A 23,110-nucleotide genomic window follows, 5' to 3' on the forward strand; every position below is an offset into this window, starting at 1 on the left:
CAACAAAGCCTACGACAACTAGGTCTACCACTAAGACTACTACTAAGGCAACTACTACTGAGACTACTACAACAACAAAGTCTACGATAACTAGGTCTACTACTAAGACGACTACTAAGGCAACTACCACTGAGACTACCACAACAACAAAGCCTATGACAACTAGGTCTACTACCAAGGCAACTACCACTAAGACTACAACTTTGACACAGTCCTCAACCACCAGGCCAACCACCAGGCCAACCACCAGGCCAACCACCAGGCCAACCACCAGGCCAACCACCAGGGCACAGCCAACCAAGACAACCACTATTACGAAGTCTGCCACAACCACCCACAGGATGCCAGTGACCACTGAGTACACTACCTCAACTGTCTATACTACCAAGGTATACACCATCACTGAATGCCCTTATTATGATGATCATTGCCGCCATCCCCCCTATGTTACAACCGAGACTGTCGTTGCATATACCACGGTTTGCCCTATCACCTACTACCCCCCTCCCCCCATCCGCTACACCACATCAACGGTATACACTACCTACTACCGAACTGTTACAGAATGCGAGCCCCATTGCCCAAAAACTCCTTATATCACCACTGAGAGCTACGCTATCTACACCACAGTCTGCCCTGTCGAAGAGGAGGCTCCTGCCCCTACCCAGCCGCCCAAAAAGCATCCTCATCACTACGAATGTGTGAGTGAGAAGCTAACAACTGACTATTCAACCTCAACTATCTACACAACTCAAGTCAAGACTATAGACGGCTGTTCTAAGCACAATAAGTGGTGTGATGATCACTGGTGCCCTGAAACTTATTGCAAACCCTACGTCACTACCGAGGTCTGGCCTCTGTCAACTACCGTCTGCCCTGAGATTAAGACTGAATATGTTCCCTGTCCCACTTACCATCCTGCTCCTCCCCCTCCACCTCCTTCCCCAGTATGTATCACTACCACTTCTACTTCCACTCTTTACACCACCAAGTACTACACTGTTACTGCCTGCCCCCACGAGGTTGACCACTGCCCCATCGGCCAAAAGACTTCTACTGTCTATGCAACAGCTACAACCTGCTATACACTCACTTACACCACTACGATTCCCGAGACTACCTACACCAAGGAGATCATTCCTTCCAGCACCGGGACAAGCACTGTTCATGTTTCTACCACCAAGGCCTGGTCCACTTCTACCAAGCCCACAGGGACTGAAACATGGGCGACCAAGTCTGCAGAGACAGCCCCATATCCTGTTCCCACGGATACCTCCACCCGAATGACAAAGTCCATGCCTACCGTTCCCATGTCCATGGACACCTCTAGGCAAATGCCCACATCCAACGCTATGCCTCAATCAAATCAGATGCCCACGTCTGCTCAGAAGCCCGCAACTGAAGGTCAGCAGACTGGAAAGATGATGCCCGCGTCTATGCCAACGGCAGCTGCTTCTATGAAATCCTCTCCCCAGTCCGCAAAGCAAGGCAATGGACCTGAAACTTGATTTTTTGCAAACCCCTGTACTGCTTTTTTAGAATGAGTATCAATTGTAATTCCCACCTTCATTTTTGTATCTATGTCTTGGTTAAAGTTGTTTCAATTGCACTTCTTTTACTTGTTTTCTAAGTCCTGCTTTACTATAGCAATCCACGCCGCTACAATAAAATACAATTCTCAAAAGAAAGATAATCCAGACATGCTTGTACTTGTGAATGACATGTACCTGTGGTAGCTCATCTCTAGATATATTTATTTACACAAAGAAGTTCCTGGTCCTTTAAGAGACGCTCTGGTATCAGTTGGCCCCACAACTTTAGTCTTGATTGCGGGGGGTTCAGCTCCGTAAGTCAATTAATCTTGCATAATGGCGCCCGAGCTGAGTCATTCACCGCCTGAGCGTTGACTTGGTGCACAGAAGAGTCAACTGCAATGAATCAAATACTAAATGGACTATGTTTCCTTCTTCCTTCGCAGTAAGAATTCCAGCCATTATCAAATCTGAGCGTACGTCGGGTTTCCAAACATGGACTTTTTACCTGATGAGATAGTCAACCTTATTATTGCCAATACTACCGCGCACGAACTCACCCAATTATCCCGAACCTGCAAACGACTCAATAGACTTGCGGAGCCACAATTATGGACCAATATCGAGTTTCACCACCAGAGCTTTCACGAGCTATCAGACTCCAAGCATTCCTTACCCAAGACATCTGCACCACAACGATTCTACTGTGGAGAACCCGAATTTGAATACTCAGGAGCATGCAAGGCTGAAGACTTCTTTAAAATGTTACAGGATTTGCTGGTCGAGAATGTCGAACGCTTGATACAGCTTTGTGCGCGCGTAAAATCTATCTGCACAGCTGTTGAACTGGACACAGACTTTTGGCAATTCCTACCATATTTTATCAACATCAAGACTCTTGAATTATATGGCGACTCATCGTACCGATGCCAGGAGGCGCATAAACCCTTCGATCCATCTGCCGCTCCACTCACAAAGCTGCATTATGTCAAGCTTGATGGCACTATACCAAGGCCTATTGTAGCATGGATATTGTCCTCTTGCTCGAACATTGAGTGGCTGGAGCTTGCATTACTTGACAGACCAATAAGTTCAAGGGAAACAATTGAGGATGATTTTCCACGGTTGCCTGAAGATCTATACAGCCCACCTGAATACCCTACGTACGGGAGACTTACTGGATGGGCCGCTATCCCCCAGCCCTTGTCTAATTTTCTGCCGTGGCTAAAAGATGGAAAGTCACTGATGCTCACTCGACTACGACATTTGCAACTCTGTCAGCCATCACACAGTAACCTTTCCACGAGAATGGTCAGCTATTTCTGGTCAACAACTGCAGAGGTAGCCGCCCATAAAGATTGGGAGAAGATTCTTCAAGCGTCATGCGCAACGCTCGAAACACTGGTCGTAGAGCAACGAATTGGGATAGAGCATGGTGATGGAGCTACCGATGAGACAGATGGGTTCTTCCGAAGGGACCAGGATGGTTCAGGTAGCGAAAGGCTGAGTGACATGCTTGAAAGGGTTATGACAGAGAAAAGATTTCCTGCATTGCAGCGTGTTTACTTGAAAGGAATCGTTGTTGGATCGGAGAAGCGCGGCGAGCCAATTGGAGATGTCCCTGGGGGTCGTTTCATGAGATTTCTTGAGAAAATGGGAATTGAATGTGAGGCTAGGCTTGAGGATGGGCTTTGGTTTGATGGTAAGTGTGGTTCGGGGCCAAGTGCAGAGTGGCATTTTAGTGATGACGAGACAGAGGAAGAGCTTTTAGCTAGGATCTAGAGCGACATAGACGGGCCGAGGCTTGCTGCCAGAAATTACCATGAGTTTATTACTGTTTCATACAGTAACGTTACTATGCGTGAAAAGAGTATACTTTAGCGGATGAGAGGGTTAATTGTTCCCGCAACTACTGCTGATACAACTGTTAAATTCATCATCATGAATATACGTAATATAGTTTAATTATTCATCCACCCAGAAGACGCTTTGCTAACTCATCAAAAATCTCTTCCTTTATTTGCTCGCTGAACTCTTCATCTCTCCCAGTCTCAAGACAAGTCACTCTCCCATCCAAGGAGTCAATGTCGTCTCGTATCTCTATCATCACAGCCTCCTCTGTATCATTCCCAATGGCTTGTGGCATCGACCCCTCCAGTCCATCACACCTCTTCTCCAACCGCGCAACCTTATCTTTCAGTTGGGTGTTCTCAACTCGCAGCTGGGCATTGTCGGCTTGCAGTTCTCCAACCTTGCACTCAAGTTTGTTCAGCTTATCCCAGAATTGGGTGAAGATGTCGGGTCGACTGTCTTGTCGGGGTCGTTTACGACTAGGCGGCGGGGCGTTGGCGTTAGATGGGAGCTTGGTTGCTTTCTCGTAAGATGGGGGCTTGGGCGGAGTGATGGCTGCAACCTTTCCTCCATTGCCACTGAACATGGATGAGATATCATGGCTGGGATTGGAGGAAGGTTTAATTTGACCTTGTTCCACAGTTTTGGTGATGGATTTGAGGTCGTCGGTCGATAGTAAAGACTCTTGCATGTAAACACGCAAAGAGGTAACACAGGACAGCTCATATAGCGAGTCGAGGATCTTGCCTGAGCGCGCCCGAGCTGCCACGACCGGCTCTTGCACGTCATTGGGAATGAGAACAGTGATTGTATTACTCAATTCGAAGTCAAGGTACGTGGTCGATGCGAATACCTGCTTCACGGCATCGGAAGGGTTGGGTGACGTGGAATGTGTACATGATTTAATGAAGAACGGGCTGATGCGAAGGCACACTCCTGCACCGGCTGGTTTGTCCTTGAATCTAAAAGGGATGCTGATCTCAAAATGGGCGTGGGATTGATCGTCGTTATTGGAGTCGAGTTGCAACGTAAATTGTATCGCGTCGTGATCGGGATCTGCGGTTGTCAAGGTACGCGTGGCACCTTCCCACTGCCACTCAATGACAGCTGTTGTTTGATGAATGTCGATGCATTTTGAAGTTGAAGTCGCCATATCACGTGCTACACCCGATAATTAGTACACTAAATCGTGACTCACCTGTACGTCTAACCCAAACCTCGCAACGCGACCACAAGAGAGATACCGGGCGTCGCTGGCGGGTACCTGTGACCTCCAGTAGAACTGCCAGGTCAAGCCTCGGAACCTCCAGTAGAACTGCGAGATTCCGAGTTCAGGTGTCCCTGCTACACGCCCCGGTTATTCCACAGAAAGGAGGCAGAGGATGCGCTCGCTCTCGGCGGGTATAATCCGGAATTTTATAACGGCTGTAGCGCGATGCATCGGTTTCCCTTGGGGAGCATTGTTGAGTTCGGTCGGATCGGAGAGAGAAGAGGCGTGGGTGGATGAGGTTGAGGATGGTTCTGTGACATTGCGAAGAGGTTGGATGAGGAGATTGTACGCGTGATCGATGATGAAAGGTAAAGCGTGAATTATTGCGAAAGTGGAGAAGATCGGACACGGCAGACCATTAGTCCGCTCGGTTCTTGCCAGGTGTGGCTGTCCAGCGCCACACAAGTGTGGAGTATTAGCACACAGACTCTAATCCCTGGAAGTATACTCATTCCACCACAGTTAGATGCAGATCCTCATATCCATGCGGATGGGTTGCAAATTAATCCAAGCATGCCACCCTCACCCTGGGTCAAAATAGACCCAAGTTGAGTCAGCCCTGCGAATACTGGTGTAAGCACGGATAGTAAGTTCAGTTTATTCTTTCGCCGCCTAGCCTGAAGACACGCCTCTGGTGTTCAGATTAATCTGCGACCCACTTGCCATGTCAGCAAATGCCGAAGAATACGAGAAAAACATTGCACGACCTCTAAGTCAGCCAATAAAATGATTGTAATCAGCGGAAATAAATCTCTTCTATGGAAATACTAGGGGAAAAGAAAACACGGACCTTCAGGTCAAGTCATGATCATGGACTGCAGTTCTGTATGGGTCAAAGAAGCGGGGAAGATGAATAAAGGAAATGTCTTTATTAATTTCAGTTCTAGCCAACTTAACATGTTCCTCCATTCCCGAGTACTACTCAGTGGTAACAGCTTTGTCAAGATGATGAAGCCCGAAACACGCCTTGAATGGAGCTTTATTGGTGTTGCGACTATACAGGCGATTGCCATTTTGGCTTTACAAGGGTAAACAAACATTTTCGTTCTTATTATCTGTTGGGGATCTAACATGTTCCGCAGTGCCATCTTGACTGAGTACCTAGACTGGATCAATCCTGTGGTCTATCAAGTCCCCACCTCTTATGTCATCCCGGTAACATTTGCCGTGTCTACCATCGGCTTCCTTTTTCAAGTCCTTCTAGCTATTGACTCTTGTCTCTTCAAGAACAAGATCCAGATATGGATGCAGTGCCTCATCAACATCTGCCTCTCGGTCGCTAGTGGAATGCAATACTTTCAAACCAAGTCGGCTGCCGAGAGTGTCAGTACAGGTTATGACCAGTTCAAGAACCCATTTGTCAACACCGATAAGCTGTATTGGAAAATGACCGGGCCTATGGCAATTGCGTGCATTGTCGTGGCCATCGTTGGCAACATCTGTATCTGCGTCCTGGCCTTTTTCTTGCAAATGGAGTTTGCATGGTCGGTATACGAGCACATCAGCGCCGACACTAAGATGAGAGGGAGACACAGAAAATTCTCGGTAAGCGTTACACGTAAGGGATTGATTATTTTTAATACTTATGTTTGAGCAGGCTTACCTTGTGTTCTTGAAAGTATCAGTGTTACTGATTATTTTATTTGTTATCGTCTATGGCTTTATCAATGTGCACTATGTTCAACCAGAATTCGGACTTACTATGGCCATAATGCCTATTGCCATCATTCATGCTATTCTGGCATCTATCTGTGTTAAAAGGGAGTACCTGCCTGGTATGATTGTAGTCATTGTAAGTGTCGCACCCGACTGTTCCCATTAAGTTATCATACACTAACTTACTATCCCAGACTTTCCATATCGGAGCAGTCGTCTATCTTGTCACTAGGCTGCTGGATTTATACGGTACTGGTCTTAAGTCCAGGGCAGTGATGAAGGAGGAAATGGCACTCTTTGCATGTTTTTCGCTTGCATTCATTTCTGCGTCTATTGTAGCAGCTGTGATCTGCATATTCAACTTCGGGCAAGGGCTGATACCATTATTACTGGGCCGCAGCAGCAATACCGCGTCTCCTAGTACGATAGACTTTACTAACCATCAGCATCTTGGTATCACATCTGATGCTTCTGAACGTTCATCTAAGCGTTTTGAGATGGACTAAATACATGCCCTCGACGCGCATTTTATCTTTACATTTGAAGCAGTATGGCACTAATACTTGTAATAAATTCTCCCACGTTGCATCTACATAAGCCAGCCACCACCTAGGTTGTTCAGCAAAATGCATTCAAAATGCTGTCATGTTGTTACTAACATTTCGTTGAATCCTCCCACAGCCATTTGCCGAATCGCTGTTTTGTTCAAGAAGTCGCAATATGAAAGTATGGCAGCTGTACGGAATATTCAACACCTGCATCGATGTCAAAATGAGATTGGAAGAAGTTATCATCTTGTCTTGAGATCGTGTGAGTCCGGGCAGGTCAACTTCATCCTTGTTGTCAGATTTTGTCAACATTCATATACATCAAGTTCATTTTATGATAGCCGAGACCCAGCCCTCAACGGAGGCATCGGCTTCTGTAAGGTCGAGCAATACCAATCCAGCTAAACTGTCTTCTGCAGGAAATTCTCTCCAACTTCGGCATTCGCGCCAACCTTCACGATCAACCCAACAACAGGCGCAGTGACGGTTGTCAGCGGACTCTTTAATTCCCCCAACGAAACCATTAGCGCTACTACCCTAAATGGCGTCTTTTCTACATCTTATCTGAAGATTGTTCCGGGAGCGGTTTTTGACTCTAGGTTACAAGAGATGGTTTCCTGTGGTATCATAAAGGACCGGTATAATGGTCTCGATCAGGTGTAGCGATGGTTATATCTAATTCAATTGCTGTTTCTACGCGCACTAGAAAAGTCTACTTACTGCCAGATCATAGTGCTGATTCTCTAGCTTCTGATAGCGAATTTGCTGGAGGCTTGTCAAACGTGGCAGTTTAGGTTGTGTTTACGGCTAGTAATTTACAGAACGGTGGCCGCCCGTGGTGTAAGTGAAGCCATGCGTGATGATAGCAAATGCAAAAAAATTCCTAGCCGCCTATTTCAGACGCAACCAGGTAAGTTATAACCTCTCTGTTCAAGAAGTTAATTATTGAATGGCTCTTCACAACTCATTCACTAAAGCCATGCAGCCAAGCAAATGGAGAATTATCGCTTATTAAAGGTGATAGTGCGATACTTATCAGGCCACTTTAGGTAAATTAGACGAGGTATTTTCCCTGCCAGGCTGACATGATTGCAACCTCTTGGCACAATCTGGAAAGTACCTTTCTAACATGCAGCTTGGCACCTCACAAGACGACGTATTTCCACCCATTTCTGGTTAGTGCTGACTGTCCGAAAAACCTCATTGTATCTTGACAGTCAACTTTCTCGTCCTTGCTCTCAAAAAATGATACACCCTATGGCCGAAAGCGCCGCTGAAACCATGTCATCGGATGATAAAAAGCCTGCTAAAGTCCGACAGCGGCGCACACACACACGAAGTCGAACGGGCTGCGCTGGGTGTAAGACACGACGAGTGAGATGTGACGAACATCGTCCCATATGGTGAGCTGACAATCCGTTATTTGTTCAAATGCTGATTACGTACGCAGCCAAAACTGTATCAGGATTAACAAGGTTTGTGAATATCCACCTGTTCAAGTTCCTTTAAGCGAGAGAAGAGCGCTGGAGAGAGCTCAGCCATGGGAACATACACCATGGGACGCCTCAACCTCCTCGAAACAACCTGAGGTGCCCAATACGAAGAGTTTAACTCACCAACTTATTGTATCGGGTTCTAAGAAGAACCTGGACTGTTTAGCGATTAATATGCCGCTGAAATCGCATGAACTCTTTCATTATTGTAAGGCGCTTTATCCTGGACTAATATCTCATTGTTGATGTGTTCTTGTCAGTCTACCAACCAGGAGGAGGAGCCAATGCGTCATCTTCAGACTATCACCAAAGACGGTTTGTTCATTTATCTTGGCGTTGCTTCACCAGAAGCTAAAACTCAACAGCATGGCGTACATCATATCAGACCCCCACGCACTTCGAAGTGCAATTCTAATTGCAGCCACCCATTTTGGATTTAACTTTGGTAATATCAAAAACTTCGAGCAGACCTTTTACTTCCATACACTTGAGACGGTGCGCTTGGTAAAGGAATGGTTTGCCAAGGGAGACTTTACGCTCTGCGCACCTATTACAAAGCAGATGGCGTTGTTAGCATACACGGAGGTATAGAGATGATAATGATGATACTCGGAGTGGTGCTGAGCTTTTTGCAGGTTTGTCGCGGAGATCATCAGATGGCAGAGAAACATTTAAATGCCATATACGCTCTTTCAAGCTACAGAAAAGGGCATGTGGCCACTGGGGGCACGATTCTGGACCAAGAACTATCGGACCGATACTTTCTAATGTACGCGGCATCATCGATTCATTTTGTCTATTAAATGATGTTGACACTACCAGAACCTCTACCTTTATGCATGGTACAACGACGGCTCTCGATTTTATCCGACGACCCGCAGGCTTCACTGAGACCACGACCAGTTCGGTATCTCCCACCGACACTCCCGGCATAAGCAGTTGGCATATCGCGGATGACAGGGGCCAATACTTTCATAGCGTCGCACTAAACGCTATTCGCGAGTTCCCTGTGACCTTCAACTACAACGGAGACATCTTCGAAGATATTTCTGTTGCCCGTGTGCTGCGAGGACTTCGAATCCTAACGCGAAATTTCTACGATGGGTATTCAAAACCATTACCCAGAAGTGCTCACCAGATACAGAACGACTTCTGGCAATCAGAGGCGGCAGCTATGCTGTACGAGGGCTTCATTGAAGCACACAAAAGTTCTGTGCCTAGAAGGAACAAGTCTTCGGCAACGAACATTGATGAGGATGAGCAGAAGACTTCGTGGGTTGGATTGCTGATCGCAACCGAGCTGTATTTGGAGCAGATAGTGGTCCTTTGGCGGCCCTTTACAAGAGACAATTATCTCTACACAATGAGGATACTCCAGCGCGATCTCAGGTATGCTCTACAGAAGCCAAATGCCCCACAGCTAGCAGATCTGCTTTTTTGGGAGTCATTTGTGGCGGTGATAAGTCTTCAAGTGCACGAGAAGCATGGTGACCTCGCATACGACCCTGGAATCAAACTGTACTTTGAAGAGTTTGCACGGGAGCGGAGTCGGGTCCTGGGTTTGAAGACGTGGAAAGATGCAAAGGCGGCGTTGTTGAGAGTTGTATGGCCTTGCGACTTTACTGATGATGATTATGTGAAGGGGATATGGGAAGCTGTGGTGGAAGATGAGGCTGTGCAAGTTTATGACTTGTCTTTGTAGGAGTCTTTAATATTGTGCTTCTTCATCCAACCTTTGCCGTTTAGACCAGCCTTCCTGCTCATTTTGCAACTGACCATCGTCCACATCCTCTCCTTTCCCTCTAGTCCAGTTGGTATCGTTGGCAGCTGTGTGTTGTAACAATAACTTTGCATAAGCAGCTGCCGTTGCTGCCCCGTAATGCTGCCAAGTCTTGTTTTTGTTAGAGTCTTCACAATCACAGCTACCACGAATAACCAGGCAAGGAAACGTATCCATGACTCCGGCTGCCTCCATCTCAAAACACAAGATGCCATATTCCTTTGCCCAGCGATCTCCTACGTTCCCGTCTTTGAGGACCCTGCTCCCTGATGCAATAAGCCTATTGTGAATCTCAAGGCTACCATTTTTACTATTGGATTAGGCTATAGGTATCGGACAAATAGACCGTTTATGCCATTGTCTAATGTCAACGCAAATAACTGACGTATATCAATGTACACGCCTCTTGTTTGTAGATGCATTACTAAAAGTCCGTTGTTTACTGTAGGAGAAGCGTAGGAATGTTTAAGTGGGCTTCGCCTCCGTCTGGTGTCTTGCGTCCCCTACGTCACCAGGCCTTTCCAAGTAAAGAAACCTCTCCTTGCATTCTGTTTGGGCGGTTAACAAGACAATCCTCAAATCATGGTTGCACTTTACCCTATACTGAGGATTTCAAATTGACAGGCTCTAGGCCATCACTTAACCTGCCTGTATAGGAAAATCTAAGTCAGACGCTGGTAAATTTATTGCTTGAATCGATTGTCACTTTTGAGCTGCAAAGCAGATGGGGGGAAACCATTCCGTGCAACAATAAATTAAGCATCTAAATAAAAGCAGCAGCGGGAAGATTTGCAGGGACTAAGTTTTGAAATTTTCCATTGAACCAATCCGAAGGATTTTCAGAGTATGTATTAATTGGAGTTTGTAAATGTGAAGAGGAATTGTATCAGGATAATTACATACTGCAGCAGAAGTCAAGAGCGAGAATGATGTTAAAAGTCAGAATACTATTTCAAGTTGGTATAGAGTGTGTTGAAAAACGGTGACCTACTGGCAGTAACTTCTAACGGCTATGTCGGCCTCTTGTTTTTACACCCAATTACTTTACTTCACGGACTTCACCGACCCGCGTGATTGAGAAAGGTAGGTGCTTGTTATGTGCTGGTGGAAACATGTATGGTCGTTGGATTTGACGAGAAAGTCACAACGTTTATTGGCAAGACTGATAAAAATGTCGAAATAAATGAAATTTAATAAGTAGGTGTTTGGCAGATAAATATAGTCATCTGATCTACTTATGCGCAACTAGACTTGGAGTCTTTTTATTTGAATCTTTTAAGGGTTCTTAAGAACGACTTTCCTAACTGCTTGCAATTGTTCTAGAACGTACAGGAGAGTTTACGCGGAACTATTCAGGGTCTGCTAGTAACACATCTGGTAATAAGATGCCCGGCAATGCATTCTTAATAAAACATTTACGCGGAACTATTAGTAATACATCTAGTAATAAGATGCCTAGCAATGCGTACTTAATAAAACGTTTACGCGGAACAGTCGGTCTATTCCAGGTAGAGTAAGGGTTACAGTATTCCGCAGTTCTGGGATTAGTAACCGAAATGAACTAGCCCCTGAAATTACCGGTTTCAGACTAGCCGCTGTAAGTCTCACAGTCTATAATAGGTGGGCTTTTAATGGAAGCTCAGGAGTCCATGCGGTATCGCAGTGGACGTTTCATCTAGAACGAAAGCCCATCACAAGGCGCATTATAACCCTTGTTCTAGAATCGGACGATTGCCTTGCGTTTTCAGCGGAACGGCCGGCGCAATGGGAATCTAGCAGGATGGCGATCGTACAAAAGGCGATGCATATGCCACATAACCTCTAATCCGTCAGTTCTCACCATCCGCAGCTCTTCACCTAGATTCAACTAGCCAAGAACTCGAACCGAAAACGACATCATGGTTTCCCTTCGCAGCCTCGCCATTGGCAGCTTGTTTGCCATTGGTACCCTAGCATCTGAACTCGTCCGAAGAGATGTTAATCCCGGCCCTGTTAAGGGTGATACCTTCATTCACGACCCTACCATCGTCAAGAAGCCTGATGGTACCTATCTTGCTGCTTTCACAGCCAACGGCATTGGTCTGAAGGCATCTACCGACCGTACTACTTGGAAGGACGTCGGCGCTGCATTCCCTAACGGCGCTGCTTGGACTCTTACCTATACCAAGAACGATAAGAACCTGTGGGCACCTGACCTGTCCTATCACAACGGTCAATACTTCATGTACTACTCAGCTTCGAGCTTCGGTACATCCAAATCAGCTATCTTCCTTGCTAGGTCCAAAACCGGTGCATCCGGCTCATGGACTAATGACGGACTCGTTGTTGAGTCTAACGACAAGAGCAACTACAATGCTATTGACCCTAATCTTTTCGTTGACTCTGATGGCAAGTGGTGGCTTTCGTTTGGCTCCTTCTGGTCCGGTCTCAAGCTTGTTGAGTTGAGCCCTTCAACTGGCAAGCCTATCAACAAGAACAACATCATTTCCATCGCTGCTCGCCCTAACAACGGCGGCGCTATCGAAGCACCTTACATTACGAAGCACGGCAACTACTACTATCTCTGGTCAGCTTTTGATAGCTGCTGTAAGGGAGTTCAGAGCACTTACCGTACTATGGTTGGCCGCTCTAATAAGGTTACTGGCCCTTACGTTGATAAGGCTGGTAAACAACTGATGCAGGGTGGCGGCACCCAGCTTCTTGCTAGCCATGGCAACATCCACGGGCCAGGCCACCCAGCTGTTTTTAAGGATAATGATGCTGACGTGCTTGTCTATCATTATTATAATGCGCAAGGTACTGCCCAGCTCGGCATTAACCTCATTCGTTATGATAATGGCTGGCCCACAGTATACTAGAAGATTCTTAGTCCAGTAACAATAGGATAAGAGACAGATACATCACTACTTCTAGCAAGTAGATGTATATAGTGATATACTAGGACTGAGCCTGGCCCAACGGTAACATTAGCTACAATTGTTATTAGATTAAGTTCTTATATATATTTGCTCTTTGTATATACATATATATATATATATATATATTTAAGTTATAAACAAAAGACTTATTTTATTAAGTGTTTATATCCTAGACTAAATCCAATTGCTTGTGTTTTCTTATAAACTGCAGATCTTACTAAGTCTTCCAGCTAGAGTATCAGCCCAACCCTCTTTGCTACGAGCTTTCAAGTTCGTAGTATAGATTCATTTATCGTATAGCTATAGGAACTCTCTTACTTTAGGAAACAACCAGTTTATGACCATATTAGCTATGTCTGCGGAGGTTTCATCGAATGAAATGAAACCAAGCACTAACTGGTCCAGTGTTCGAAATTACTCAAACCACATATTAAAACTTTCTTTATATTTCTGCTAATCGCCAGTAGGACACCATTGTGTGTAAATAACGATAGAAGGCGGCAGTCTGCTGTGTAGCGGATCTCAAATAGGCTGAGGTAGATTTGAAAATGCCTCTTGAAACTCCCTCCACTCTTCGTCATTTCTGAGAGCAGGAAACAACTTGGTAATGTTAAATTCCATACTGAGAACATTGATACAAAGGTCGAATGAGCTGGATGCAGTGCCGTCATCTGACATCTTAGCAACCATGTTTAAGAGAGTCTTTAGGATTTCTCCATTATAGATCCAGGCAGCCTTGATTGCATGTAGTCCATGGAACTTCTTAGTGCCTTTAGGAGTCTTGCTTATGTTTTCAATGCCTATGTAGCTCCTGGACGTAAATACCAATATAGTAAAGTAAGTAATAACACCAAAGCTTCCTGGACTACCACCACGAATAGCATTAATTAGTTCAGTATTCTCAGCCTGGTTGGTATATACGACGTCGCTTTTATAGTTAATCATGCGAATATCGGTAATACGGTCACTAAGAAGACTAGGAATTACACCTGTTAGAGAGTATAGAAAGCAGAGATAGTTAAAGATTAAATATTACTTTTACTTATTATAAAGCTAAAAGATTAACTATAAAGGAAATAGATCTTTATTACCTTAAATCTTAAAAGAGCTTATAATCTTGTATATATTAAGAAAAAAGATAAATAAAAGATAGTATTTTAAACTAAGTTTAAATATTACAAGTACTTAGTAATACTATTTAAACTTATAAATACCTTAGCTACCTTTTAAAAGATAATTAATTATATACTTTAATAATACCTTAATATCTTTATAGTATACTACTTAAATAATATTTTAATTTTCTTAAATAATTAAAAAGAATATAAGAAATATATTTATAAAGTATTAAAGCTATTATAAGATACTAAAGTAAAATACTTAAATAGTTTAGTCTCTATCTAGCAGTAGAGGATCCGGGGCTCTCTTTAGCCCGGCCCAAACAGTCTTTGCAGACATCTTGTTATCCGGGTAGAAAGCTTGAACTTGAATCGGACAACCACGTGCCTCCTCCTTCTCACCAAGTTTGTACCTCATGACCTGCACCTGCGATAACACAATACTTAGTTCCGTTCTCTCTGATATTGGAACCTCCTCTCCTGTATCATTCTTGTTTTTCCCTATCCAGTCGTCCATACTAACACCGCATTTTCTTCCTTTTCGAGATCGGGGAACGAGGCGGATTTCTAGCTTCGTTTTCTCGACCGAGTAGCTCAGGCGCGCGTTGAAACGCAGATTGGACACCATGCGCACGTTAGCATCGGAAGGAAGTGGTGTTTTGATAAGCACGTTTGGTGGCTCGTCGATAGGGCAAACAGTGGGAATGCTGATAATGAGAGACATAAGGCTAAAGAACTTCCCAAAGCCTTCATATACAATCGATAAAATGAGGTCTTGCTTGTCTTCTAGCATTGGAATATTTATGCTACCAGGGTCATCCATCGTCGAGACATGGTATTTGAAAGCAGGCAGACCACCATCACTATCGTCATCCTCGATTTCTTCATCTTCGAGACCTTTGGCTGGTGCTCGGGTAAGTGGCGGCGGTAGCATCGTAGCCTCTGTAAAGTCATCATCCCAGTCTGCATCCGTGCTGCATGGATCGTCGGTCGGAACTAGCTCCCACGATGACGGCGGCTTTGGCGACCGAGCCTTTACAACGGGACGTGGTAGTGGTTTGTGAAGTCTCCAGACAACTCGTGAAGAGACAGAATTAGCTGGTAGGGCAGGCAGGGATGCCTGTTCCTGGACGCTTGGAATCGTGTTTTGAGTCTTGGGGGGAAGAATCGTCTCTGTATCTAAACTGCGGAAGTCCTGGGGTGGTCTTCGGTACGACAAACGCGGTGAAATATGCTCCAAGACGCCTAAACAGTTATTTGTTTTCATCTTTCCGATTTGCAGCTGCCAACAAGGACTGTTGAGCTGATTCGCCATCATAGCTGAAGTCGCCTTTGTTTCTGTATACCAAGTGGACTTAAGCACTGCCATCTTCTCGAAAAGAGTTTGTTGGACATCAGTCGCCAGTCTTTCGACCAGTAGAAGCCGTAGATCATTTTTGCCCTGTGAATTACCCCAGACAAACAGTTGGTCACGAACTTTCTGGTCATTCTTGTCATCCGACTTGCCCTTTCCATCTCTGGGCCATCTTATAATGTCGATGGGGACGTTCTGTTCACTGTCACATGGATCGACCACAGTATATTGCCTCTTATACGCAATCTCTAGTCCCGAGGCGGTGACGCTTCCTACAGAGAAGAACTGTTGATGAGCGGGCAACTCGAAACGAAGTCCATGAAGCCCTTCCCTAAGTGGCGCTTCACTGAAGAAGCCTAGCATGGTCTCCTTGTCAATGACATCATGTCGTAATAGATAAGGATCACCGCTCTTAGACCCGGTCACTTCGACAGATACCTTGAGATCGGGGAACTGTGCAACAACTGCGGAACGGAGGTAGAAGCCGAAGCGGGGCACCGGGGGGCGATGGCACATTGGATCATCGAACAAGCGGTTTATAGCCTTCTTAATAGACCTGCGTACAGGGTCATCAATGTCCTTGGCTTCAGTCTGGGGTTCGTTTGCTGAGCCACCTTGGTTACCAAGGCTGAGGGCGCCGTCAATCAGAGCATCAACCCAGTTGTGGTCAATGAAGAAGAAGCGAAGGCTTTCACGAGGCAGCAAGCTTTGGTCGGACAGGAGGTAGTGGGAGGGAACATTGAAAAGGTAGTACAGGTCTAGGACGAAACGTAAGACCACCATCCAGTCGGGCGACGCGGGCTCGTTCATTTCGTCATAAGGAGGGCTTGCAGCTTGAGTCCAGCTATGTTGGCTGCTTAGATCAATGCTTCCAGCTACCCTAGATGCAGAGTTCTCCAATTCTGACTCAAGGAACTCACCAATAGACGCATAGGAGAGATCTGGGGGCCTGGAGCTAGGTGGTTGTGTCCAGCGAACTTTATCTGAGGTGAGGGAGATGTCGACTGTCTTTCCAACTAGATCTTTCAAAGACTTCACAAGGTCGTCTCTCGTGTAGTGCTGGCGCGAAGTAGCCTGCAACATCTGACGCCGAGCTCCATCTGTGGCAGGATGGAGGATTTGATGCCTGACACGGGTGAGAGATATAGTAAAGGCTCTGTCAGCGAGAGCTAGGGTACGACCAAGGGACCATGCCGAAGAATAGGTCAGGTCCATCATTCCAAAGACTGGGTCCAGGATGTTCAAATCAGATCCTGTATTTGACATGATATCCCACTTCAACGAAGGCACGGGATTAGGAGTAAGAGCTCCACGAAACAATGCTGCTGTCTCTTCACCGGTAGCAGTTCTAGATCGGACAACGGTATACCCATCTTCCAGACGTTTGACCATTCGCTGAGCGGCGGCATCTGTCCTGCTTTGGCTCGGCACAGATGGCTTTAACATATCCGCTCCCTCAGCCAGATGCTCAAAGGCCGTTTTAATATCTAGGGAGTTTGGTGGTAGACAGGTATACGTCCAGCTATAGAGAGAGACTAGAGCAACACGGACCAACTGTAGAGGATCTGTCCCTGTAACCGTCTCAGGAAGAGGAAATGGTTTGAGCGACTCCAGATTCTGTAATGAGACAAGGTGCACGATCATGGGGGACGCAGCATCTCCATCGAGGGGGCCGGTGCGGTTTGCCACTATAACGCTGAACTCGCGTTTTGTTTCCTCCTCGGACTTGTCAGCGTTGGCCATACCCTCCGTGTTAATGCGCATCATGTGCGCCAGAAAGCGGTGTCGCGAAATGTCCGGACCACCTTTCGGCGTAGGCTGCTGCTTCATGTCGTCGTCATAGGCTGCGAATAGGCCGTTGAATAATCGAGCAGAAGGAAATATGAGCGTTGTGTCTGGCTTAGTAGCCTGCTGATAGTCCGTGAAAGGAGCTAGCACCGTGCCCGTCTTGTCTTCCTTGAATTTCAGGAGGTCTTCCATAGGTACTTGAATAGCCATAGAATCTGTTTGCTTTGGATATTTCACGCTGGTAGGCACGAAGATAGCAGCCATCTGGCTTGCCTCGAGTCGCAACTCATCTGGCGAGAACGCCAGAAGCGCCAGCCACGGGACTCGGCTCTTGTCATAATCGTCGGGGTGCGAATCCTCGGCCACAGCACTACCAATCTGCTCCCATGGGAGCATACAGTCATTAAAGACGATGTGTGGCAATGTGTCATGGGTCGCTTCATGGCCTTCTTCGGGATAGATCGAGTATACGACATCGGTCGGCAGCTCAAAGCGTGGCGCAAGAACTTCGAATTGCTGGTTGATAGTGGGATGCAAATCTGCGGGTTTCTTTCCAGTCGGGTCGCGTTTTTCTTCGGATATATTATGCGTAACGTTGATGGTATATGTGCCTCCCGACAGGCCAGGTCGGTCGAATGACACGAGCTTCTTGTATCCGGGCTTTAGCTCGTCGTCCTTGGGATCCTTTGCTTCAATCTTGGCTTTGGCTCTCTGATGACGTAGCGCGAGATACCGCCTGCTGGTAATGGGCTTGGAGAATCGTCGCTTCGGAGTAACCATGATAACGTGTTCCTGTTGAAGAGTACGGTCATGGAGAGGATAGTGGCTACAATGCTAAATTCAAGAACGGTATCTGTAGTAAAACTAGCTTTGCCTGGTGAACATTCAGAGCATGACGTGATGCTCCGAGGCTAGTTAGTGAAGATGCTCCCAGCTTCCCTTTGTCCTAGCAAGTACCTGCAACTCTGCCAGTACTTTCTCCACGCAAGTAAAGCATTTCTTCCTTCCTCTCCCTACACCTATTTTTGCTGTACGGCTGAGACACAGCTGAACGGGGTCTCCGCGGTCATTCCGCGCCCGCCGTACCTGACCTAGGAACGCATGTCACAGGGTCAGCTGGAACTAACCCATTGAAGCTTATTCTCACTTGAGCAGGGATAAGCGGCCCTTCTGGATCTTCCGTACCACCACATATCCTGTGTTTGAGACACAGAAAGCCATGTTGGTCTGGATACCTCCACCCTAATGCTTTACATCCTGGAACGACGCGACTAAAACATATGTATAGTGTGATGAGATATGCTAGCTCGTCTTTTAGTGGATCACTTGTACCAGTGGCTGCCTAGGGTCGCTAACCCTATGACGGGCGGCTTGTTGTTATTGTAGATCCACAGCGGGCCCTCACCCGCAGGCGCTAAAAGTTGGATTCGCCACGTCCCCCCTTGCCGCTTTAGCTCTATCACATACGCTACAGGCAATAATTCTTGACAAGATATGCTTCTTTTGTACTATTTTCTCTCCTTCGGCGGCTTGCCCTGCTCCAGAGGCGCTTTCAGCTGCATGAAGCCCTCGATGGCCGTTAACGGGCCATTTTGCCACTTTGGTGCTTCGTCTGATTCACCTGCAATGTCGACAGGCATGTAGGCCTGCGAACCCATGTTTCCCAAGTCATACGGTTGAAGCCATGCCCAGTCTGCAGCGCGGAGCGCAGGAAGACATATCTGCTCGTCCTTCGGAGTGTTACTCACATCGTACGTCTTTGGGTCCAGACATTTGGAGGCGTCGAATCCCGGTAGCTTGTCTGCAAGGAGCAGGGGTCCTGCGTGGAAGAAGGTTGTGATTCGCTTTAGCGCTGTTTCCCACGTCCAGCTAGGCAACTGGAGCTTACGCATGGGGAGGATGCTTGAGAATGCAGTGATAGGGGCGAAGGGATCGAATATCGCCCCAAATATTTGCAGCTTGGCATTGCGAGCAGCTTCGTATTCGCGGGCCTTGGCCTTGACCTCATCCTTCGTCTTGGGTTGGTGCTCGAAAGGGTTCAGCCAGAACGTGTTGAGATGGGGATAGGAGTCTGTATCAATTGGGGCAAGAGGTTTGCCGTCAAGGTCATACTTGGAATGGAAATAGGTGTAGATCTTGTCGAGGTTCAGGTCGCCTTTGTCGCCCCCAGTCCGTGTCTCTGACGATGCCTTGGCATGGAAGTAGCCCACCAATCCGTCATAATTATTTGTCTTATCGCCAAATTTGATAGGGAACTCGTATTGACCCACGCCATCCCCGGGCAGTAAACCAAAGTCCAGTGGGAATTCTTGCTGTTCTGGGACTGTGGATTCGTTCTTCAGCGAGTTTGCATCTAGCTCTAGTGACCATCCCATGTTAGCCAGGGCAAGTGGGCGCCCGACCAGTGAGTTCATGAACTGGCTGTACGCTGTAGGAGCCGGAATTGTCGCACTGAGCGCCGACATAACCATGTCCAGGAAGGCCTTGAGACGAGTCTCGTCAGAGGTCAGGCTGCCAATTAGGGCGTCAAGCTGCTCATTATTCTCAGGAACGGCTTGTTCCATGAAAGGCAGCCACTTGATGTCGCTACTTGTTGACCGCACCTCGCGGTAGAAATCACCATTCGGTAAGAAGAACTGTAGGGCGCGATCGACGTAGTTTACGACGACCCATCCCCAGATCGGCTTGTCAAACTCGGTGGCAGGCCGCCAATCTGCGCCATTGGGATCAAGATCCCGGACTACATAATGCGCATTGAGGCGCGTAGGTTGGTTAATTGAAGGTGGTAGCTGGATGTACTCGGGTTGCTCTAGAGTTGAGCGATTGTCATACACGAGGTTGGGTTTGCCCTTCTTGCCAGGGACCTCGTCAATGTCGTAGAACTCACTGATCGACGGGTACACTGCATTGCCAAGATGTACACTAGGCTCGATGGCGTGCACAGCCTGCCCAAACTTATCCACGATGTTAATCTTGATGAAACGCATCTGGCCATGGGTTACGGGCTTGAAACCCGAGACTTTTGCATTAGCTAGAGTCGCAAGTGAGCCGTATGGAGTCGGATCACTGTGTTCACCGATATGCGAGAGATCAATTGGCGATCGGCCCTCAAGCGGCGGTGGTAACACATCTATAGCCTCTTTGAGCACCACTGGTTTGCCGCCAGGTTGACGGACAAGAGGCTTAACATGGGATCCTTGAAATCGTGTAAGAAGGTGGTCAGTCAGCCCAGATAGCGGCAGCGACAAAAGAGCCAACCGATCCAGCTTGTTCAGAAGATCTTTGCGATCTGCTTCACTCATCTTTGAGTCAAGGTATTCTGGGGACAAAGTTTTAAAGAGGCGTTCAATGTGCACACGCAAGGAGAATGCGGGCTGCGGTAATATAAGGGATCGTCCTGACACATAACGGAGGTCTTTATATCGCTGATTGCCCTTCATCGTAATATCGTCTTTCAATACGTATGTGATCTTGCCTTTGGTGTCCTTTTTGGCTGGACGCTGAGTGAACTTCCAGTGGTCATAGGAAATATGTGCGTATTCGGCTTCCCACTCTACATACAGCGGAAACCATGGCTGTGACTCATTCCATCGGTCTCGCCAGGGATCTGCATCGTCGGGCTTATCGCTTTGCTGCTCCTTGTTGTGATACAAAGGAATGATGCGGTCGTCCTTTTTAGCTGCGGTATTCTTAAGCGAGAAAAACTCCTCCACAAGCCGGCCTCCAGCCGGCTGTATATCTTGAGGCATGCACTTAGTATATGCATCGTCAGCTGGCGGGCCGGTCAGGTCAATCGTTTGGTTTTCAACCCGTGCCGCAAGCTCATCATTAAAGTCTTTCGGCCAGCCTGCTTCTACGCCACCAACAACAAGGGTGGGGTCGCTCCTCTGATGGAAGGGTTCCATGACTCCCTTCTTGACATCTTTCTCGTCGGGAGGAACAGTCTCATCGATGAATACCTGCAAGAATGTTGCCATGCCAACTAAAGAGTCGATCTCATCCTGCACATCATGGATGGTCCGTTTCGCCATTGCGCGAGTTTTCTTGTCATTGTCAACGTCAGAGATGAGCTTCCACCACCACGAGAAAATGTCCCAACGAAGCTGCTTGAGGCGTCGCTTGGTAGCATCTAGAAGTACCTGGGCGCTGTTTTTCTGTCTGAGCCTCAGCTGCAGATCCGCAGGGGGGTCAGCGCCTTGCGTTTTGTCCTCTTGGGCCGGGAGATAATAGACGTCGCCACCATCAAGATGAGCATAGTTATAGGCTTGCGACTCGTCGGCTGCGGCAATTTGGGCATCCACTCCGTCCTCTGCCGCGCGAAGCAGGGCCTCCAAAGTCCAGATCTTTTTCTCAATGTCGCCTGTTTGATCTCGCTTGCCAATGTATGTCAAAACAGCATCCATGGGTGTAGTTCCGACGGCAAGCGGCCATTTGCTCATGGTCCCTGCCAAAACGTCTGCAGGGCGCTTCGATGGAGGCTCACTTCTGTTCCAGACAACATCGTACATAGATCCATGACATAGCGTACGCGAAGCCTCAGGTGTCTCAAGCCATTTGTTGATCTCCTCCTGCTGTTTTTCTGGGACTGTCTTGTTTATTCCAACGCGCATTGCTTCCAATCTTGCAGAGCGAGGTTGTTGCTCCTTAGAGCCCTCCAGGTCTGCCATAATGTCCTTGCTTGGATCATTGTGCCAGCCGACAACGTAGTAGTCAGCCACAACTGACTCGAGATGCTTCACAGTACCATTTTTTTCTTGGTAAGAGAAGGTATCAAGCATGGAAAAAACGTTGCCACAATGATACTGATAGTCGATAAAAAGCTGGTTTGAGCTGCTTGCAGCAGTGAGATTGACTTGATCCTCGTTTTCTCTGGGTCTATCAAAGGAATCCCAGGCAGACGCTTCCGTACAAGATCCAATGAAGACCTCGGCTTGTTCTTCCACGCTAATGTCGCCTGGTGTCTGATCATCCCTCAGAAAAGAAGTCACAAATGGCGCAACATCAACCTCCAAGTCCACTGACGCAGGGATCATGTCGATGTTCCGAGTTCTGTCACTCTCTATAATCCAAGCCGTCACAGGCTTCATTCCAGGAGGTTTTTGCGGAGCTGTGGTCTTGGCACATGGATCGAAGGAACGAATCACAAGCCACCTGTTTGGAATGGCAGGGTACGAAGGTGCACGAGCATCTGATTCAGCCTTGTTGTTTCCACCCTTCTTTTCGGGCTTGGTGGTGCCAGATCGCAGTGGTCGTGGAAGGCTCCAATGAACATAGACGCCAACGCGATTTTGGCGCACTGCAGGTTGGCCATCGGAGGTTTTGCCTATATCGACGTAGCGGGAATTCTTTTTCTTGGGGGCCGAAGCATGCAGATCAACGTGGTCTAGAATATCATTCTGGACAAGATGGTCATTCAGCTGGAGGAAAGTGTAATTGGGCTGCGTGATTGGTGCGATTTTGGCCTTGTCTGCGCCAACTCCGTCACATACAGGGCCATTGAACACAAACGCGTCCAACTTCATGGGCAAAAGCAAAGTGTATTTCGGAGCCATTCTGGACAGAGATGATCTGATGTTGGTAGGCCAGGGGTGTAAGAGGAGAAGGTAAGATGAGGAGCGGACTAGTAGCGCGGTGACGGGGGGTATTTATGCACACCGGAGAACAAGCAGCCTGGTCAAGTGTCCGCGAATAGAACCTTTACACATTACGACAGGTCAGTCTCCAAAATCCGCAAAGGCCACGTTCAGCATTTTGCAGACGTAGGGAGGAGGTCATTGCCTGGTACACCGCATTCTACTCCAG

At 47.2% G+C, this 23,110-nt stretch overlaps 7 protein-coding genes across 7 annotated transcripts; 4 read left to right on the forward strand and 3 right to left on the reverse strand.

The window, feature by feature from the left end:
- The first annotated feature begins 1,987 nt into the window (after positions 1–1,987).
- Positions 1,988–3,463, forward strand: B0J16DRAFT_400370 (uncharacterized protein). Its single transcript, XM_046132509.1, has one exon. It carries the CDS (start codon positions 2,028–2,030, stop codon positions 3,312–3,314), a length of 1,287 nt encoding a protein of 428 aa, XP_045983913.1. The 5' UTR covers positions 1,988–2,027; the 3' UTR covers positions 3,315–3,463.
- On the reverse strand, positions 3,412–4,952 carry B0J16DRAFT_343431 (uncharacterized protein). Its single transcript, XM_046128034.1, has one exon. It carries the CDS (start codon positions 4,534–4,536, stop codon positions 3,502–3,504), a length of 1,035 nt encoding a protein of 344 aa, XP_045983914.1. The 5' UTR covers positions 4,537–4,952; the 3' UTR covers positions 3,412–3,501.
- A 603-nt stretch (positions 4,953–5,555) lies between these two features.
- B0J16DRAFT_343432 (uncharacterized protein) lies at positions 5,556–6,910 on the forward strand. The gene is made up of 4 exons (XM_046128035.1): positions 5,556–5,681; positions 5,736–6,198; positions 6,251–6,445; positions 6,504–6,910. The coding sequence occupies exons 1-4, from the start codon at positions 5,599–5,601 to the stop codon at positions 6,813–6,815; spliced, it is 1,053 nt and encodes a 350-aa protein (XP_045983915.1). The 5' UTR covers positions 5,556–5,598; the 3' UTR covers positions 6,816–6,910.
- Positions 6,911–7,977: 1,067 nt separating this feature from the next.
- Positions 7,978–10,098, forward strand: B0J16DRAFT_343437 (uncharacterized protein). The gene is made up of 6 exons (XM_046128036.1): positions 7,978–8,260; positions 8,308–8,558; positions 8,611–8,665; positions 8,716–8,935; positions 8,986–9,119; positions 9,173–10,098. The coding sequence occupies exons 1-6, from the start codon at positions 8,103–8,105 to the stop codon at positions 10,050–10,052; spliced, it is 1,698 nt and encodes a 565-aa protein (XP_045983916.1). The 5' UTR covers positions 7,978–8,102; the 3' UTR covers positions 10,053–10,098.
- A 1,694-nt stretch (positions 10,099–11,792) lies between these two features.
- B0J16DRAFT_343439 (putative Arabinan endo-1,5-alpha-L-arabinosidase) lies at positions 11,793–13,149 on the forward strand. The gene has a single exon (XM_046128037.1). It carries the CDS (start codon positions 12,029–12,031, stop codon positions 12,986–12,988), a length of 960 nt encoding a protein of 319 aa, XP_045983917.1. The 5' UTR covers positions 11,793–12,028; the 3' UTR covers positions 12,989–13,149.
- A 1,252-nt stretch (positions 13,150–14,401) lies between these two features.
- On the reverse strand, positions 14,402–18,153 carry B0J16DRAFT_343441 (uncharacterized protein). Its single transcript, XM_046128038.1, has one exon. It carries the CDS (start codon positions 18,086–18,088, stop codon positions 14,438–14,440), a length of 3,651 nt encoding a protein of 1,216 aa, XP_045983918.1. The 5' UTR covers positions 18,089–18,153; the 3' UTR covers positions 14,402–14,437.
- On the reverse strand, positions 18,133–22,860 carry B0J16DRAFT_363243 (uncharacterized protein; the record flags this gene model as incomplete). The annotated part of the gene is made up of 3 exons (XM_046129860.1): positions 18,133–18,399; positions 18,908–22,415; positions 22,446–22,860. The coding sequence occupies 3 exons, from the start codon at positions 22,858–22,860 to the stop codon at positions 18,375–18,377; spliced, it is 3,948 nt and encodes a 1,315-aa protein (XP_045983919.1). The 3' UTR covers positions 18,133–18,374.
- Positions 22,861–23,110: the final 250 nt, after the last annotated feature.

This window comes from Fusarium flagelliforme, assembly GCF_020744385.1.
Source record: "Fusarium flagelliforme strain FIESC 12 MPI-CAGE-AA-0113 chromosome Unknown B0J16scaffold_4, whole genome shotgun sequence".
In the NCBI taxonomy this organism is placed as follows: Eukaryota; Fungi; Ascomycota; class Sordariomycetes; order Hypocreales; family Nectriaceae; genus Fusarium; species Fusarium flagelliforme.

Excerpts from the sequence above, each read along its gene's own strand:
- B0J16DRAFT_343441 (XM_046128038.1), bottom strand. The coding sequence starts at position 18,088 with ATGGTTACTCCGAAGCGACGATTCTCCAAGCCCATTACCAGCAGGCGG.
- B0J16DRAFT_400370 (XM_046132509.1), top strand. The coding sequence starts at position 2,028 with ATGGACTTTTTACCTGATGAGATAGTCAACCTTATTATTGCCAATACT.
- B0J16DRAFT_343437 (XM_046128036.1), top strand. The coding sequence starts at position 8,103 with ATGATACACCCTATGGCCGAAAGCGCCGCTGAAACCATGTCATCGGAT. Across the intron at positions 8,261-8,307 it reads GACGAACATCGTCCCATATG|CCAAAACTGTATCAGGATTA; the intron begins GTGAGCTGACAA and ends TTACGTACGCAG. Across the intron at positions 9,120-9,172 it reads TCGGACCGATACTTTCTAAT|AACCTCTACCTTTATGCATG; the intron begins GTACGCGGCATC and ends TGACACTACCAG.
- B0J16DRAFT_343439 (XM_046128037.1), top strand. The coding sequence starts at position 12,029 with ATGGTTTCCCTTCGCAGCCTCGCCATTGGCAGCTTGTTTGCCATTGGT.
- B0J16DRAFT_343432 (XM_046128035.1), top strand. The coding sequence starts at position 5,599 with ATGATGAAGCCCGAAACACGCCTTGAATGGAGCTTTATTGGTGTTGCG. Across the intron at positions 5,682-5,735 it reads GCCATTTTGGCTTTACAAGG|TGCCATCTTGACTGAGTACC; the intron begins GTAAACAAACAT and ends CATGTTCCGCAG. Across the intron at positions 6,199-6,250 it reads GGAGACACAGAAAATTCTCG|GCTTACCTTGTGTTCTTGAA; the intron begins GTAAGCGTTACA and ends ATGTTTGAGCAG.
- B0J16DRAFT_343431 (XM_046128034.1), bottom strand. The coding sequence starts at position 4,536 with ATGGCGACTTCAACTTCAAAATGCATCGACATTCATCAAACAACAGCT.